The following is a 16292-nucleotide window of genomic DNA, read 5'->3' as shown; positions in this document are numbered from 1 at the left end:
TTCTCCTGGAACCATTCCCTGACTACATCCATATGAACAATTGGGAGCCAGTACCATTGAATCCTTCACAGTTCTGACATACAGTCCTCCCACTTTGAATCCAGATCTTAAAAAAGGAAATTGTATTGTCTGAGCCACATTCACCCTGTGAGTGGTTCAAAATCTGGTGGTGATCTGGAGCTTGTTTGGAGTGATTGATATGCCTGTTTGCTCTTAAGTATCTGTGTGTACCATGAAAAAAAATAAGTTACGTACACATCTCTTTAGCCTAAAGCCTCCTTGCCTGGGAAGCCAGAATCTGATTTCTTGAATCCCACAAACCAGTCTGTGTCACATTGCCACATGTGACCTCAGCCCTGGACAGGAGGACTTTCAGGATGCTTTTCTGGGTTAAGAGCTGAGTTATAGTTCTCTTCTAATTACTGTGTGCCAACATGCTGTTCTACAACTGCTCTTAGACCAAACCTCCACTGTTTTCTATCTTAAGTGTCTCCTGCAAACATCAGACTGAAGTGCAAGTCTGGATTTTCTACAAGGTCTGTGACTCTTGAGGCTTCTGCATTTCTGTAGTTCTGCTGTGTGGATGCCAGAAGTGATCTATATGTACTCAGATACTTCTGGTGCTGAAACACCAGAATAGGTGTCAGTGACCTAGCAAGACACGGCATGAAAGAGGAGCAAGGTTCTTTTCCCTTGTGACTACGACAGCATTAGGACATAGGCTTTATGTTCAGCCTAAAAAACTGTCATTCCAGAAAAACCTGTAAAAGCTGGGGTGTCATGAATGCCTGTAGAAACTGAGGATCACGTGTGTTTAAGGTTTCTGCTATTGAACCTCAGGGTGGAAGAGAGTTTGAATATCTGATGCAAAACGCTTTAAACAACGACTTCATTGAGCAATAACTCTTCATACAGCTAGTCCCTGCTTGTTTTGCATTCATTTGCCCTAGGATCTGTAAATCACAGTATTCACAGGCAAGCATGGGTTGAGCATGTAAAAACACATAGGCAAAGAGTTGAAGAGTTGGGAATGGAATATACAAGTTCCTCTACTAATTTTCTTGTGTGTAAGATGTCTCTACCAGAGAATGTGCTTTGCTGTAGAGGAGGTGTGTTTTCCTCCTCTCTCTATTCTAGCTGGCCTCTGGTATTTTGCTGTGTCTTGCCCACATGAGAGACTTGTGTCCAAATGCAGCTTCTGGGGTGTGTGCAGCTGAGGAATCACATGTGGCACATTCTAAAAACGATCCAGGTATGTGTTGGTGCAATTTCAGGAATTCAGTTTCCGATGTATGGCTCAAAGCACGTTTCAACAAAATTCTCTTCTTCCGTGAGTTTGCTGAGCTAGATCAGATTTTTTCTGTACTTGAAGAGCTGTTTAATAGGCAGATTTTCAATTCCTTCTACATTTGATCTAAACAACAAACAAACAAACAAAAAATAACACAGGAATCAGTTCTTTCACTTAGCAAACAAATTATTTGATCCTGTAGTTTTCTCTCTTTTTTTCCTTCTGTTTTTGCCGATTTTGCTGAATCCAAATTTGTTTCCTGAATTATTTTATTAATCCTCACTTAAGTTTTGAATCAGCAAGTGAGTTTGCATAGCTCTGAAACTAATAGAAGCATACCCACAAGGCAGTTAGTACCAGGTCAACTGCATCTCTTCAAGCCACAACAAAATGTAGATCTTAGTCCTTGTTTAGATTTTCAGCACTGTTTGTATTAACTTTATGTCAATTGTCACCTCAGTTACACTTGTTTCTTGCTATTGGGAAGCTCTCCTCATTTGTGCCTGTGAATGGTGACTAGTGTTTTTAACAGATTTCACTTTTAAACCCATGATGAGGCACGCCACGGTCGGGCCTCATTTTTGTGGTTGCCCACTTGTATTCATGACTGCACTGCACCTAAAAGAGATGTGGTCCCCCAGGATCCCCTCCCATCCACCTGTCCATATCCATCCCTGGGTGCAGGCTCCCAGGTCTTCCCTTGTACAGTGTAATGAAAGCAGGGAAGCATACCTGTTTTTACAGTGTTACTGAGAAAGCACAGATCTATGCTGAACAAATTAGAAGTGGGTAAATAAATTCAGTTTTCTTTACCCTTAGTTACACTGATAGAGATTGATGCCCTGCTAAGTGCAGCCTGTGCTGACACAGTGGCTATCCTGAGCTTCAGGACATGTCCTGAACTTCACATGGAAGCTGCCAATAATTTTTCAGTAAGTATTCACTGTGGCTCAGTAAAAATTGCCTGTCTTCAGCTTAACACATAACTATATAGCAAGCAAAGATGGGAGTGATGCTTTAAAAACTCTCTGTTTGAAAGGAAGTAGTTAGTATTTTCTTAAAAGCTCCCAGATTTAAAACTTCTATTCTGGCTGCAAACTTTGCCAGCACCATGGTTTTTTTGGGGTTTTTTTGGTTTTTATTATTTTTTTTTTATGGGCCATGCTCGATTGTTTCAGAAATTTGATAATTATCGTTAGGCCTGGAATCTTGTGATAGGCCTCTGTACATCATGGCCTGTGTTGGATTCCTGCCTTATATTGCTGTTCTTAGCCTTTTATACAGTCTTTATAGCAGCTTCATTGCTCTGCCCTTCACTGAACAAGAGATGGTAAATGTCAGTGTATATGGCAGGGCTAGGGGAGGAGGAATTGCAATGAAGCTTTCTGCATTTTTGGAAAATTGGTATCAGGACTGTACTAAAAATGAAGGCATTTGTGTTCTTGAAGGAGAAAGCAAAAGCTGTATTAGCTTGTGTGATGGAGCTCTGTCAGCTTTTAAAAACAGCCAGCTTCTCTATCAGTGTATGTCTGACTCAAATTCACATGGTGCCTGTGCTCATTAATTTCTTGATTTCCTTTTACTTTTCTAATCTGCTTAGCTTTTAAATACTTCCCTGCACATACTGTGAGAGCTAAATCAAATATAATTGGAAAAATGTGACTGGTTTCTTAAGTTGTCAGCCCAAGTCAGATGGGGGTCAGCAAAGCAGGGTGTTCTTCATACACCTAAGCTCCACCTATCTGAGTCAACAAAATGAAATGCTTTTGAACTGTAGAAAACTCAAAGCAGAATCAGGAAGAGGTATCTCTGTAGCCCCAGATGGGTCAGATCTTCTGCTGAAGATGAGTCGTGATCAGGCTGCTCACTGCACTGAAGGTGGGCAGGGAAGGAGGGGCAGGAGCCCTGCTGCAGAGCCAGCTAGGTAGCCACAGAACTGCTGCTGCTTTGGCCTCTGCCTCTCATTTGGCTTCGTCCCAGCAGCCACCCACCCAGGGGGACAGTGCCTTTTTTCTGTACCTGCAGCCTGAGCTTCAGACAAGTGCTTCTTATTGGTTCAACCTGCCATGTGTGGGCTGGGAGAACACTTAACACCCAGAGAACCCATTGCTGCTGGAACTTGCAGTGGAGAGGTCTTGTAGTCAGATGAGCACGGATAAAATCAGATGGCATTCATGGTCCCCCCACCCTGCCAGCTTCCACACTGTAGCTGTTGGTGTCTAGGTTTGTCAGGCAGAGATGCCTGCTCTGGCTGCACCTGAGGGTTCTGCCCTCACCTCCCCAGGGAGACATCTGAGCTCAGAAACTGCCATTGGTCCCCCACTTACTGGTACAGTGCTTCTGTAGTTGCTCTCCACCTAAAAAATATTGTCTTCATAAGATGTTGAGTAATCTAGAACTTTATGCACATGCCAGAAAATGTGAGGAATCTGCGGTGGTACAGGAATGTTTAGAGAACATCTGCAAAAAAGTTGAGGGCAGGCCAGAAAAACAAAGGCCAATTGCAGATTCAGCTAGTTACATCCTCAGTGACGAAAGATCTGGAGGTTGTCAGAGAACCACAGCTCAGCTTCGGTCACTTGGACACCTTTGGGGTTTGTGATAGCTAGGATGCTGATTTAAGAGGAGCATGCTACTGCTGTGCTAAAGTTTGCATTGAAGATGAGACTTTAAATACTCAGAAATGCCTACTGTTTAATGTACCTAACTTCTTAAAACTACATGTGTTTTTTTAACTGCTTTTTACTTGTTTGTTCCAGGTTGCATGTCTGGTTGGACTTGATGCATGGCATTTGCATGACACCAAGCAGCCTAGCTGTGGATGTGTCACTGAGCAAACATGGCCTACCCAGCAAATACTAACGGCAGTGCTACAGGTAACTAAAGGGAACGCTTTCCCCCTTTGGATTATTAATTAAAAAAATTCTTACATTGTGCGAGCAGGAAAAGGAAGTAATGGCAGTTTAAATACTGAAAAACAGTTTCCTGGTAGATCAGAGCCTGTCTGTTCTCCCCCCTCCCCCCTCCCCCATCCCCCACCCCAGTAATCTTTTAAATATTTATAGTGTGCAAAGTAGTTTGGGAAGACTTAAGGGCTGACACTCAGTCATTCAGCATGCAGTGTGCTCTGCTCTCAAGGGGCTCACTCTAGACTCTGGGAGGCCTAGGGCTTTGCTGCACGATCACGTGGCTGTTAAACTGAGTCTGCAATAATTTGTGAGATTAACCAGCCCTTAATGCATCAAATGCCCAGCCCTTCCTGGTCACCCTTACTGCTCAGTCTAATTTTTGTTGCTTGCTTAAAAGCATAAAAACATTCCTCAAACAATGTCCTGAAGGAGGTGTTCACTTTTTTGTTATTTTTAAGAAGTTCCCAAATTGTCTGTTTTGGTTGCCTGATACTCTGTGAAATGGATTGCTTGGCATGTTCAAAGGTTGCTGAGGAGGGCTGGCAGGTTGTTGGGGGGCAGAAATTGCAGAACAACTGATAACAAACAGCACAGCAGCAGTGTTCCTCCTGCGCTTATGTCAATATTTTCCTCTTCTGATCACTGCACAAACATAGTTTTAGCCAGCTGAGGCTGCTACAGTAGGATTACATGGAAAATTTCAAGTGCATGGCAGGAGCTTGTAGGTTGCTCACTGTGTTCACTGTAGAATTATTCTAATTAGAGCATGGGATTAAAACATTTTATGTGCAGAATATTAGAAATATGGAGTGCCATTATGTGCAGTTTATGCAAAGCAAGAAGTCTTTTTTAAAGGTTAGTGAAAGTTGAATTAAGTCTTTGGAATTACTGTTATCTGTTGATGATTTAAGGTTAAATTTACCAATATTGTTAAATCTTGAGACCACTAAAGTAAGATATTTCTATTCCCTTCCCCCACCCCCTTTTTATATAATTAGAAGTATATTCTTTAAGATAAAAACCATATCCTTTTGTAACCTTTAGTAGTCCTTTTGAGAATGTGGACTGCAAAACCTCTGCTGTGTGTGTGACTTAACTGTAGCTGCCTAAACATCCCCCCCCCCATATAACCTGACTTTTATTTTTAATATGTCTTTAACTTAAGTCATGCAGAAAAATTTCATCTGCTTACAAGGAAAGAAAAATTGTGCATGGAGTGTTACTGATTGGTTTACTAATTTTTTTTTTTTCCTCCCTGCAGTAGAATCAGTCTACTGAAAAAGTTGGTGGGCTGATGTGTAAGTCTGAAAGAAGCTAAGTGCTTATACTGGGGGATGTGTTAATGCAAGACAAAGTTTTAGTTCCAGGATTGCTATGCAAACAAGGCTCCTTGCAGGATAAAGCTGTTTGTTCCCTTATTGGTAGAAAGACGCTGTAATAAATTACAAGTATTTAATTCAGAGCTAAATTGGACAACATTTTGCAGATACTGTCAGGACTTGTTGGCTTTGCAAACCCTTGAGGCCGGTGTTCTAACATGCAGCTATGTACGCCTGTGTCTCCAAATCCTCAGCAGTTCATAGCAGACAGAATATTGGGTGGCAGATACCTGTGATTTGTTGTGCTGCTGTGCTGCCTGGGAGAGAATGCCTTTGGATGAGCAGGAACTGATCTGGGCGTTGGAGGTATTGAAGCAAGTTTAATTGCATGGAGCTCTAAGAGTGGAAAGACAAACTTCAGGGGTGGTGTTTTCTGCCCTCTGAATCAATCAGCAGCAGGAAAAAGAACTAGAAAGACTTGTTAGGGACTACTAAGCCTCATTTATGTTACTTGAATATTTTGGCAAGTCTGACCACATGTTCAGCTTCATTCAAGTATGAAGTGACTAAGAAGCAGTGGTTTGCTTTGGTTAACTCGAGAATGTGAGTACTTGCACTATCAAAAAATTATGCCTATGTGCCATTTCGGTAATTTTTTTCAGTGTACAAGCCTATATGGACTACTGCTGCTGCAGATGAAATCTGTAGAGGAATGCTTGAATTTGGAACTTGTTTCCAGGAAAGGCTGTTTTGCATTTGTATAGAGATTGTTTTTTAAGGGATATTTATGGGAAATACATTTGCTGTAAATATTTTAGTGAGTGTGTATAGGAGATAAACTACAAAGCAAATGATGACTTTATCATGAAAGCAACTATTATAAGTTTCTCTGTCTCTTGCCTATCTCAAAAAGACATGAACCTTAAATGTGAATAAATGACAGACACTGTGATTTGTACTTCAGTGCTGTTTGTCAATAGTTCCATTTGCTGCTGACTTAAAAATTTTATCACTCTGTTCACAGTTTTATTGCACATAGGTCTTGTAGTGAACTGTATTTCTTTGGGCTGCAAGCTTATTCATTTTTATCCATTTTGGAAGTTGCTTTTGTGCCTTCATCCTGATTATTTTGGACTAGCCTGTCAAAGCTGTCCCATCTCTTCAGGAAAGAGCTGAATAAATTGGTGCTTGCAGAAAAATTTGCTTTTTTTTATTTTATTTTATTTTGTCTGGTGTTGGTTATAGGTGCTGGATAACTGTTTAGAGTCTTCCCTGGTGGCATGTAAGCTCACTGCTCAGTCCAGTAAACTCACCAGGGTTAAGGAGTGTAGTGCAAGTCCAGAGCACGCTGTGCAGTCAGTCATCCAAGAAGCTGCCTCAGGAGCTGGGAAATGCCCTCAGTCTGTGGGGAGCTATTGGGAGTCTGCAGTTGGTTTGGTGCATGATACAAATTAACTTCTCTTTGCACTGTACAAGAAAAAAAATAAATGAGGTGATTGTTTCTCTAAATAGTATTAGTGTCTCCATTAACTGCTGGGTGAAACTTCCAGTAATTGTTAGCTTCTGTGCTTGCTAGGACTGATGCATAATTCATCTATTTAATGAGGCTCTGCTAACATTTTTGTACTGATATCTGTAGAAATGTCTTCTAGTCAGCTACAAAAAGCACAATGCACAAGGAGAAAACTTACAGGGCAGTTTTAGCCCTGGATGGATTTTCATTCTATTCACTAACGAGCTGTTTGTGAAAACTTTCTTTTCAAAACACGTGTTCTGAAAGGCACTGCATGGAATAAGGTTCCAGTCTAATTCTATTTATTCTGATGTGGAAAACAATGAAGCAACAAAACAAACATAGAAGACTGATTTAAAAAAAAGATAAATGTTTAAAAACTGTATTTGTCACTAACCATAATAAAAACATGCTTTATTTGACTTCCCTAAGCACCTCATTCTCTATATCTAGACACTGCAGAATTGTTAGTCATTTCTTAACAGACATAAAAAAGCATTTCCAGTTTTCTTGAGTAGGATGGGCTGCAGGGGTCAGTATAGGAAGGCTGTTGCACTAACTCTTTCTTTACTTTTGCCATAAAACAAATGCATATTATTTTCTGTACTCAGTGCTGGAGATTTCCCTGCTCTTTTCTCTTTCTTCCCTTCTGTTTGTGCCTTCTCCTCATTCTAGTGTATGGATTTATGTTTTCATGCCTTCCTATTCCTTTTTTAACATGCTTCTCTACATACAGAAGCACATCATCCTGCACACATTAATTTGAACTGTTTCCCTGCATATTTAACTCCACACCATGCTTTAGATTCCTGCACAATTCTTAAAGCAGTGGCATTGTAGCACCTGAAAATCATTTTCACTGTTAGTCTCCTTGCACCTATAAAGCAAGGAACTGCTGTGATAGCCAGTCTGCAGTTGTCAAGTGTCTTTGATCACAGTGTACTCTTTTCACTCCCTGCTGATCTGGGCATCCACCTCCATTCCCTGCAGCAAGCCAGGGCTGTGGGACCACAGGTGGTTTGATGAGAGATACAAATTGTAGCTGGACCACTGTTTCCTCTGCAGCAGCCTGGCATCCTTTAGTTATTTTATATGTGCACAGTTATACTGGAGCACCCTGTGGGCTTCTGGTCAGATCTGAGCAGTTTTCTTGACTCCAACATGAAGTTGTAACTATACACCAGTTAGTCAGAGAATGAGGCCATTGCAAAAAGCTGCTGCCTGGTGAATTAATGTTGTTTGAGATACTAACGTCAGCATGACTCAAAGACCAAATGTTTAATAAATGTGTTTTCCATCTGCTGGTATATAAATGCTTAAGCAACTGTTGCAAAGTATTACGAAAACCCCAGTTAACTTATTAACCCTTTTAACTGAGGCCAGTAAATGGAACACTTACTTTTATTTGGAGCAAATGTTTTCATCACACACATCCTCTGCATTGATTTGTAACAACTCTTACCAAAGATTTGTAGACACACTTTTCTTTCAGTTACTGTATTATTTGATTTACAGCCTCTCATTTGATTCTATTTTCCTCATTCATTTTAGGCAATATGCATGGAATTTTGCATTATTTCTAGCCTCATGATGTAAATACAGTCTGAGCAGAAAATGTGCACCAGAACATTACCGCTGTTACTAACTTTAGCAGAATATCCACTGTTCTTCATCACAGGCCATCAATCTGGGAACTTACAGACCTAAGTGAGTTAGCAGTTCAAAGTGTTTGATTGCTAGGTAGTAGTCCATCTGCTGGAGCCCTTCCTCCCAAAGCCTTCCTCCTGAGTATTGCAGGTGCCTGCCACGGGAGCCCAGCTGCCTGCTGCTCTCGCTGCTTCTGCACGGTGGCTGTCACCCAGGTATCACTGCAGTGCTTCTGACACACCAAGCTCTGCGCTCAGCAGCCTCTGAGTTTACTTTGTTTAGCAGATGCAGGATTCAGGAGAGTTTGTATTTTTAGCAAATCCTTTAGCAAGGACAATTTGTTTGAGTCAGAACTGTTTGATGACTGACTAAACCTATTCCTCCTCTACCATGCTCCCTGCTCCAAGCCAGCTTCCAATAACTTTCAGAATTAATGGAGATGGGTGTATGCCCAAGGTGTGTTTTGGTAGCTGGTGAAAGCCTCTTGCCATCAGGAGAGCCTGCTCAATTGACCTGCAGTCTTGAGCTTTTGGGATGGGCAGAAGGCTGTCACTGGGATCCAGCTCCTGCCTCACCCACAAGTGATCCTATGAGTCACTCTGGTGGTGCCCAGTATTTAAAAACAAGCTAGGGTGGGACCCTGAAGTCTGTGGGGAGAAGGGTGAGTGAACCTCCAGTGATTTCACATAATCTCTATCACAAGTCATATCAAAATTTTCATCAGTATGCCATAGTACATTCACTGATGCCAGATCTGCCTTAAGGACAGATGGCTGGAGCTGAAGCACGTGATCTCATGAGTGCCAGCTTTTTACTTGAATTAGTAATTGCTTCTGCAACTGCTAGTTGATGACTGTAATCCAAGGGTTCCTCTGCAGCAGAAAGCTTAAAAATGCAATGACTTATATTTGCCCAACCTAAAAGCCTTTATGAGACTGCAGAGTACAGGGACCATGCATCTTAATTTCTTCTTTTACTCAGGACTTGTTGCCCAAAGAACATGCTACAGGCCTGATTTTGGATTCCAGTGGAAATGTAGGGATCAGGAAGAAGTTAGAAAGGATACATTAAATAAATACAGTGTAATTGGAAGTTTCAGGACATAGGAGTCTGCTCTGGGTAGCCCAGTCCTTAGAAATGGAAGTTGCATTGTTGTGGTGGGAAAGAGATGGCCCAAGATACAAAGCCATTATATGTAGATGCTAATGCTCTGCAGGAGGACAAAGTGGCCTTGAGAAAAAGAAGATATTTAATTGATCTGTCTTTTCATCTGAGATTACTGCAGCTGTGTCTTCTTCTAGATTATCTTCTGCAGCTGCCCAGATTCTTGCGTCTCACCTAGGAGGAGTACTGTGTTCATCCTCTCTGATGAAAGTTTGCTCATGGAGCAATGCAGGCTTTCCTTCTCTGAGCTGATGTGATGCACTTGTGTGGGCAGCACCTGGATGCTCTTGTGTGGCCTGCTGCTGCTCCCTGTGGAAATACATGCCCTTTGCACCCTAGGAGGCAGATAAGGGTGTTCATCATATGTCTTTAAAGTTTTCTAGGGACTCATCAGGCATGTCTTGCTGTTTGTGGTACCATGGAGCCTTACGGAATTTACTGAACTGAGATTAACAGTGATGAAACTAAGTTCTTGTGGTGGAAGCCACTGCTTTGCACTGTCTGGTGGCAGCTGGGGTGAGGGTAAGGAGCAAGAACCAGAAGCAGGGCAGGCACATGTCACAGGAAAAACACCAAGAATAAACTTTTTCCAGACTTGAAAAATTCTCTTCATTGTCTACCTTTCCCCACTTACAAGACACACAATTCAGTATTTTCCCCAAACTATTCTACAGTATTCCTCACTTCCCAGATTCTTCTGCAGAAAGCAGGCAATGAATAATGCATGTGAATCTCCTCCCTGTGGGAAGGGAAGATATTTTGTTCCCTTTAGAAGTATATGGTCCCTCAGGAAAATTACTTGGATGGAAATAGCCTGATGACAGTTGGTTGTCCTTCTGCTTGCAAACACGTGAGTATCTGCATTTAGATATGTTCCTTACAAAAGGGTTACTACTGGAGCAGAGGTCCTTGAGAAGCTTCTTGTAGTTGCCACCTCTCGTCCACCTCTTCTGAGCCATTTGTAAGGCTTTGTATTGGAGATGACAGAAGGGCAGCCCTTCCTGTATTGTGTTTTCACAGCACTTTTAGAGGCTGAGGGAGCACTTGGATTTCCCACGTTGGCATTGCTGCTGTATCTCCATTTCCTTCCTCTGGTAACATGACTCCCCTTGGTAGCAAAGTACTATTCCTGCCAGGATGTCTCAGTGTAACCACCTCTGAGCTTTGGGACAGCAGCATGCTTGTGTTGTCCATCCTCACTTTTTTTTTTCCTGCCATTCCCTCCTCTGTTTTCATCCAGAAATTACACTTACCACATTGGCAGAAAGCAGTGGTTGACCTCTGCTGTGGGATATAGGTGGGGATGTCTGTGAGGAATTAGCAGATCAACCGGGTCAGTCAAGAGCTCTCCTGCTCCATATCTCTCTAAAACTTTTTAGAGCATATTCTCTTGAGAATTTTCTTCTTCTGATTCTTCGCATGTGCTTTGACAAAACAAAATGCTCAGAAACTTGGAGAGGTAGGTAAGTCTAGTCATACTCTCACATTTTCTGTCTGTCCTTCCCTACCTTTTGCAAAGCCTTCTTACCTGTAGAACCCTACCCCTTCTCACAGTCCATCCCTTTATTTTGCCCAATGTCTCCTCCCTAGTTATCTTGCACTGTAATTAATGTTTTATGTAACTGTTTGCTCTTTTTAAAAATAAAATATTCCTGTATCTTTTTTCTTTATAACACTATGCTGATTTCCCTCAACATATAAGGGCCTGTCTGTGATACTTTTGTATTGCCCTTCAGTATTTGTTTGAAAGTTGGGGGGGGGGGGCAAGGGGGGAAGACAGACTTTTTAATATCTGTGTTTGAAGGTTTGGTCAGATCAGGGTGAGGATCAAATTACCTGATAATTGGGAACAGACTGTACTCCCTATGTAAAGCAGACATCCCTTGTCTGGAGTAGTCTCTTACTGCTGAGGGGCATGTTGTTGATGTACTCCTAGCCCCTTCCCTACCCTTGCTTCACACAGCCAACCTCTCTGCCTGGAGCACTGTCATATGGTTTGCAGATCAGATAATAGAAAGGAAACACTTGTGCAACTCTGCTGCTGTTACTGGAATTTCAGGTCTAATACTAGCAAATAGGTCAAATTTTAACACTTCATGTACACTGCTTTGTAAATCTAAATGTGCAGCTTTAAAAAAAAACAGTACAGTGCAAGAAAATACAGTAAAGCACATGGCCATGGTTGAAAAAAGTGGACTAATATTTGCATATGATACAGGCATAAAGACAAGATCAGGGCAGTCAGTTTCAAGGACTTCCCAATATCACCAGGGCTTTTTTACTTCAGAAAATCCGTGGCTAAGTCCTTTCTCCCCTCCCTCCAGCAGAACTATGATTCTTTAATTTTGGATATATTTTTCCATATCTTAAGTTACAAAGTTAAAAAAAGGTATTCCTGTCTAGAATCATTCTCTTCTGCTCCTGTTGTCTGTTTTTTGTATGTGGAGACAGATTGCTGTTACATTGCTTTTAAGATTGTCAGGACCTGTGTGTGCTTACATGGCCGTGCATCCACTGCATCGCCCTTTAGACTTTCACCATTCTCCTTCATCATCATTAGTTACAGTCCTGTTCCCTTCCTCTATCTCAGACAGTGTGTCTGTTATCCAGCATGCTTGTCCTTCCCTTTTTGCTCCCTAATGCTCAGTGCCTTTTTCCAATGCTCTGTTTCTCCCCAGGGATGCACAGGGACTTCTCCATGCCTGTACCTTGAACAGGTACCCTGTACGCTACGGACTGATACCCAACCCTCCTCTGCCTCTACTTCCTCACAGCCCATTTTCAGTGCTGTGGAAAATGCACTGTTGGCAGTTCTGAGAAAATTACTTACCTGTCCCTCTGCAGAGAAAAGTTGTAAGACTACAACTCTGCAAACATAAATATGGCTCAGCCAGACTATCTCAGCCCACAGAGCAAGACACCACCATAGCAGCAGGAGAGACATCTCTCTGTGAAACTGTGCAGCATCTTCTCATCCAATCCAGCTTTACTGTCCATTGTCAATCCTGCTACTGTGTGATGTACTGCATGCACTGTTTATCAATCACATGGCACATTAATGGGACATGTATTCTTGCCCATGAGTCCCATGAAGCAGGTCTTGGTTAACTGACCTGATGTCCTTCTCTGACAAGGTGACTTGCTTAGTGGATAAGGGAAAGGTTGTTTCTGCCTGGACTAAGTAAGGCTTTTGACACTGTTTCCCACAGCATTCTCCTGGGGAGATTGGCTGCTCATGGCTCAGTGGCTTTACCCACTGCTCGCTGGGTAAAAAGCCATCGATGGCTAGGCCTTGAGACTGGTGGTGGATAGAGTTACATCCAGCTGGTGGCTGAGCTCCCCAGGGCTCAGTAGTGGGACCAGTTCTGTTTAAAGTCTTTCTGGATGATCTGGACGAGGCCATATCAAGGGCACTCCTACACAGTTTAGAGACAACACCAACTCCAGCAAGGGTGTTGATCTGTTGGAAGGCAGGCAGGCTCTGGACAGGCTGGATCAATGGGACAAGGCCGTGCTATGAGGTTCAACAAGACAAAGTCCAGGTTCTGCCCTTGGGCCACAACAGCCCCAGGCAGTGCCACAGGCTGGGGCAGAGTGGCTGGAAAGCTGCCCAGAGGAAAAGGCCCTGGGGGTGCTGGTGACAGCAGCTGAACAGGAGCCAGCAGTGCCCAGGTGGCCAAGGAGGCCAATGGCATCCTGGCCTGTGCCAGCAATAGTGTGGCCAACAGGAGCAGGGCAGGGATTGTCCTCCTATACTCAGCATTGGGGAGGCCGCACCTCAAATCATCTGTTCAGTTTTGGGCCTCTCACTCCAAGAAGGACATGGAGCTGCAGGGAGACCAGAGAAAGGCAACAGAGCTGGAGAAGGGTCTGGAACACCAGTCGTTTAAGGGACAGCTGAGGGAGCTGGGCTTGTTTGGCCTGGAGAAGAGGAGGGACCTCAGAGGGACCTTATCAACAGCCTGAAAGGAGGGTGTAGTCAGGTGGCGGTCAGCGTCTTCTCCCAGGCAACAAGTGACAGGATGAGAGGGAGAGGCCTCAATTTGTGACAGAGAAGGTTAATAGGAAAAATTTCTTCACCAAAATGGTTGCCAAGTGTGGAACAGGCTTCTCAGGGAGGTGGTGGAAATGCCATCGCTGAAGCTGTTTTAAAGACGTGGAGATGCAGTGCCTGGGAACAGACATGTTCTAGTGGTGAACTTGAAGTGCTGAGTTTATGGTTGCTGATCTTAAAGGTCTTTTCCAATCTAAAAATTTCTGTGATTCTATGATTCTAAGGAAAAAAAAAAAAATCCACCAGATATGAAGGCTTGAATGGTCTGCTTGCTCTCACAACAAAACTTCTTAGCATAAGCTTTCCCAAGTAGTCATTATGGGAGAACAGCAGGGATCGTTACTTACCTGAGGACACACAAAATACCAAGTAGTTGAAGTTCATTCTGTGTGATGCCAAACCAGATGGACACTTAACAATAAAATGGGGTGCATTTATCAGTTGCACCTGAAAACAAACATTTGACACTGTTACTTAAAACCCTGAACCACCCCATCTTGGGAAGTTTCTGAGTTGCAGGTTTGTGTACACCAAGGGGAGAAATTTTGCTGTATGTTTGCTTCCTTCTTATTCTGTTCCAGAGGCATCTGCTGGGGAGGAGATGGCTGGGCCAGATCAATTTCATGTCTGACCTCAATGGCTAGCAGGTTTTAAATCATTCTGTGGAAACCAGCTGCCAAATTCTTGAAGGCTGTCAAGAAAAAAAAACCAAAATAGCACACACCCACTCTCTCACAAATTAAAATTGAGAAGAACTCCATATCCAACCTGCATCAAAATGCAGCACCTGCTTTTGGGGATTGGAACATAAACCTGACCGTGGTGGATATGGCGGAGCTCTGTGCTGCCCTGAACTGGATCACTGTAATCGGGCAGATTATTTCATTGTTTCCAAGCAGAGCCACTCCATTGCTGAGGAAATGGTCTGTTGGACGCATGTGTTTTAAAGAGCTGTGTTTCATCCATCGCCTTTCACAGATCCATTGTGCCCTCTCTGCCTCTTGTTTTCAAAAGGGGTGTGAAACAACCTGCTTTTTAGATAAGAATTTATCAGCTGGATGGCTGCCCATACACCAAACCTTACATTCACTCTGCTTCAGACCAAGTCAGGTTTTTTGGTCGCTGGGGAGCTGCGTTCTGACCTCAGTTTTGTTTCTATTGCAAACAGTAGCCAAATTAGTTTATTTGACATTTTAATGGTTTCAAAGGCCAAGAAAATAAATACATATATGCTCTTTGCCTTTAGGTTTTGCTAGTACTAACCCAGACATGTGCCTGCACATTTGAATTGCTGGAAAAGGGATGATGTGCTGATATATACTATGGGTTATTACATGCACTCATGAGGTCTTTTCAGGCTGCTGAGTTAACAGAGTTTTGAGGACAGTCCACTCAAGGTGTATGACTTGATGAAGTGCCTGTTCAAATGTCAAGCCCTCAAAACCGCAGAGTAATGATAAACAGATGGAACATGTGGAGACAGCTGCTAAAATCTGTTCTTCTCTAAACAGGATATCATGCTGTCTTTTTTTAGAAAAACTAAACCATACAATGTTAAGATATTTTTTTTTTCCCTCTGAGCAGAATCCTAACTCTTGAGAAGAATGTTCTGGCCATTCTCTTCACTTCCCCATTCCAAGTGTCACGTTTGTTTTCACAACAGAAAACTGGATGGCTATTTTAATGATCTCCCCTGCCTGGTGTGAAGAACCTGCTGATGGAGCTAGAGATACCCAGTGCTGCTGTGCACTGCTTATTCTCACCTGGCTGTTTGAAAGACAGGGCTTGAAAAGCAGCAAGCACAAGCGGTGGCTGTAGGCCAGGCAGTGTTTCAAGGGCTAAAGTTTTGATTTTTTTCTTGAATTGAAAACATGGGTTGAGTGTCAGATGCCCTAGAGTTTTTCTGTCTTCTAGCAAAAACTTCAAGCCATGCTTAGGAACTGTTCCCAAATAATATTTTATTGAAGAGCTGCTTTTCTTCATGCATAGGGTGGTTAGAGCACAGACCAAACCAAGTTCATTTAAAATTCAATACCTTTGTGGTCCGTAGATGAAACAAGTTGGGTTCTTCAGACTTTCATTGTGAGCTCATGGTTTATATTGGATACATAAATTACTTGTAATTCAAGGAAATAATTTAAAATTACCTAGAGGGGAGAACCTACTTCAGAGTCCAAAAGCTGATGCCTGGAAGTATTGTATATTACTTTTCTTCATATTAAATGCCACTGAAACTATCAAAACATTCAGGAAACACTTTTATTGGAAGTCTGCAATTTTAGCTGAAGGCATTGTGGAGGGCTTGGACCCTTGCTCCTGCTGTTTCAGCACAAGATCATACGTCTGAAGCACAGCGCTTCCAATCTGCAATAAACTTGGAAATTGTTTTGAGAAT

General features: G+C 42.6%; 1 protein-coding gene across 7 annotated transcripts in view; it reads left to right on the top strand.

Moving 5' to 3' along the window:
- Positions 1-16292, top strand: part of KANK1 (KN motif and ankyrin repeat domains 1) — a 127256-nt gene that overhangs the window by 73590 nt on the left and 37374 nt on the right. For 4 of the 7 annotated variants that reach the window (XM_014252309.2, XM_014252307.2, XM_088054132.1 and 1 more), the window contains one exon: positions 4051-4167. In XM_014252309.2, the coding sequence (XP_014107784.1) occupies positions 4131-4167 (37 nt within the window). In that variant the 5' untranslated portion in view covers positions 4051-4130. The other 3 variants (XM_014252310.2, XM_014252311.2, XM_014252308.2) reach the window with 3 other exon arrangements.

The sequence above is a fragment of the Pseudopodoces humilis genome, chromosome 4 (assembly GCF_049639895.1).
Source record: "Pseudopodoces humilis isolate 2021_Gansu_Grassland_sample_001 chromosome 4, ASM4963989v1, whole genome shotgun sequence".
NCBI classification, from domain to species: Eukaryota; Metazoa; Chordata; class Aves; order Passeriformes; family Paridae; genus Pseudopodoces; species Pseudopodoces humilis.
The sequence above is the reverse complement of the archived record's forward strand: the minus strand, read 5'-3'. Positions and strand labels throughout refer to the sequence as shown.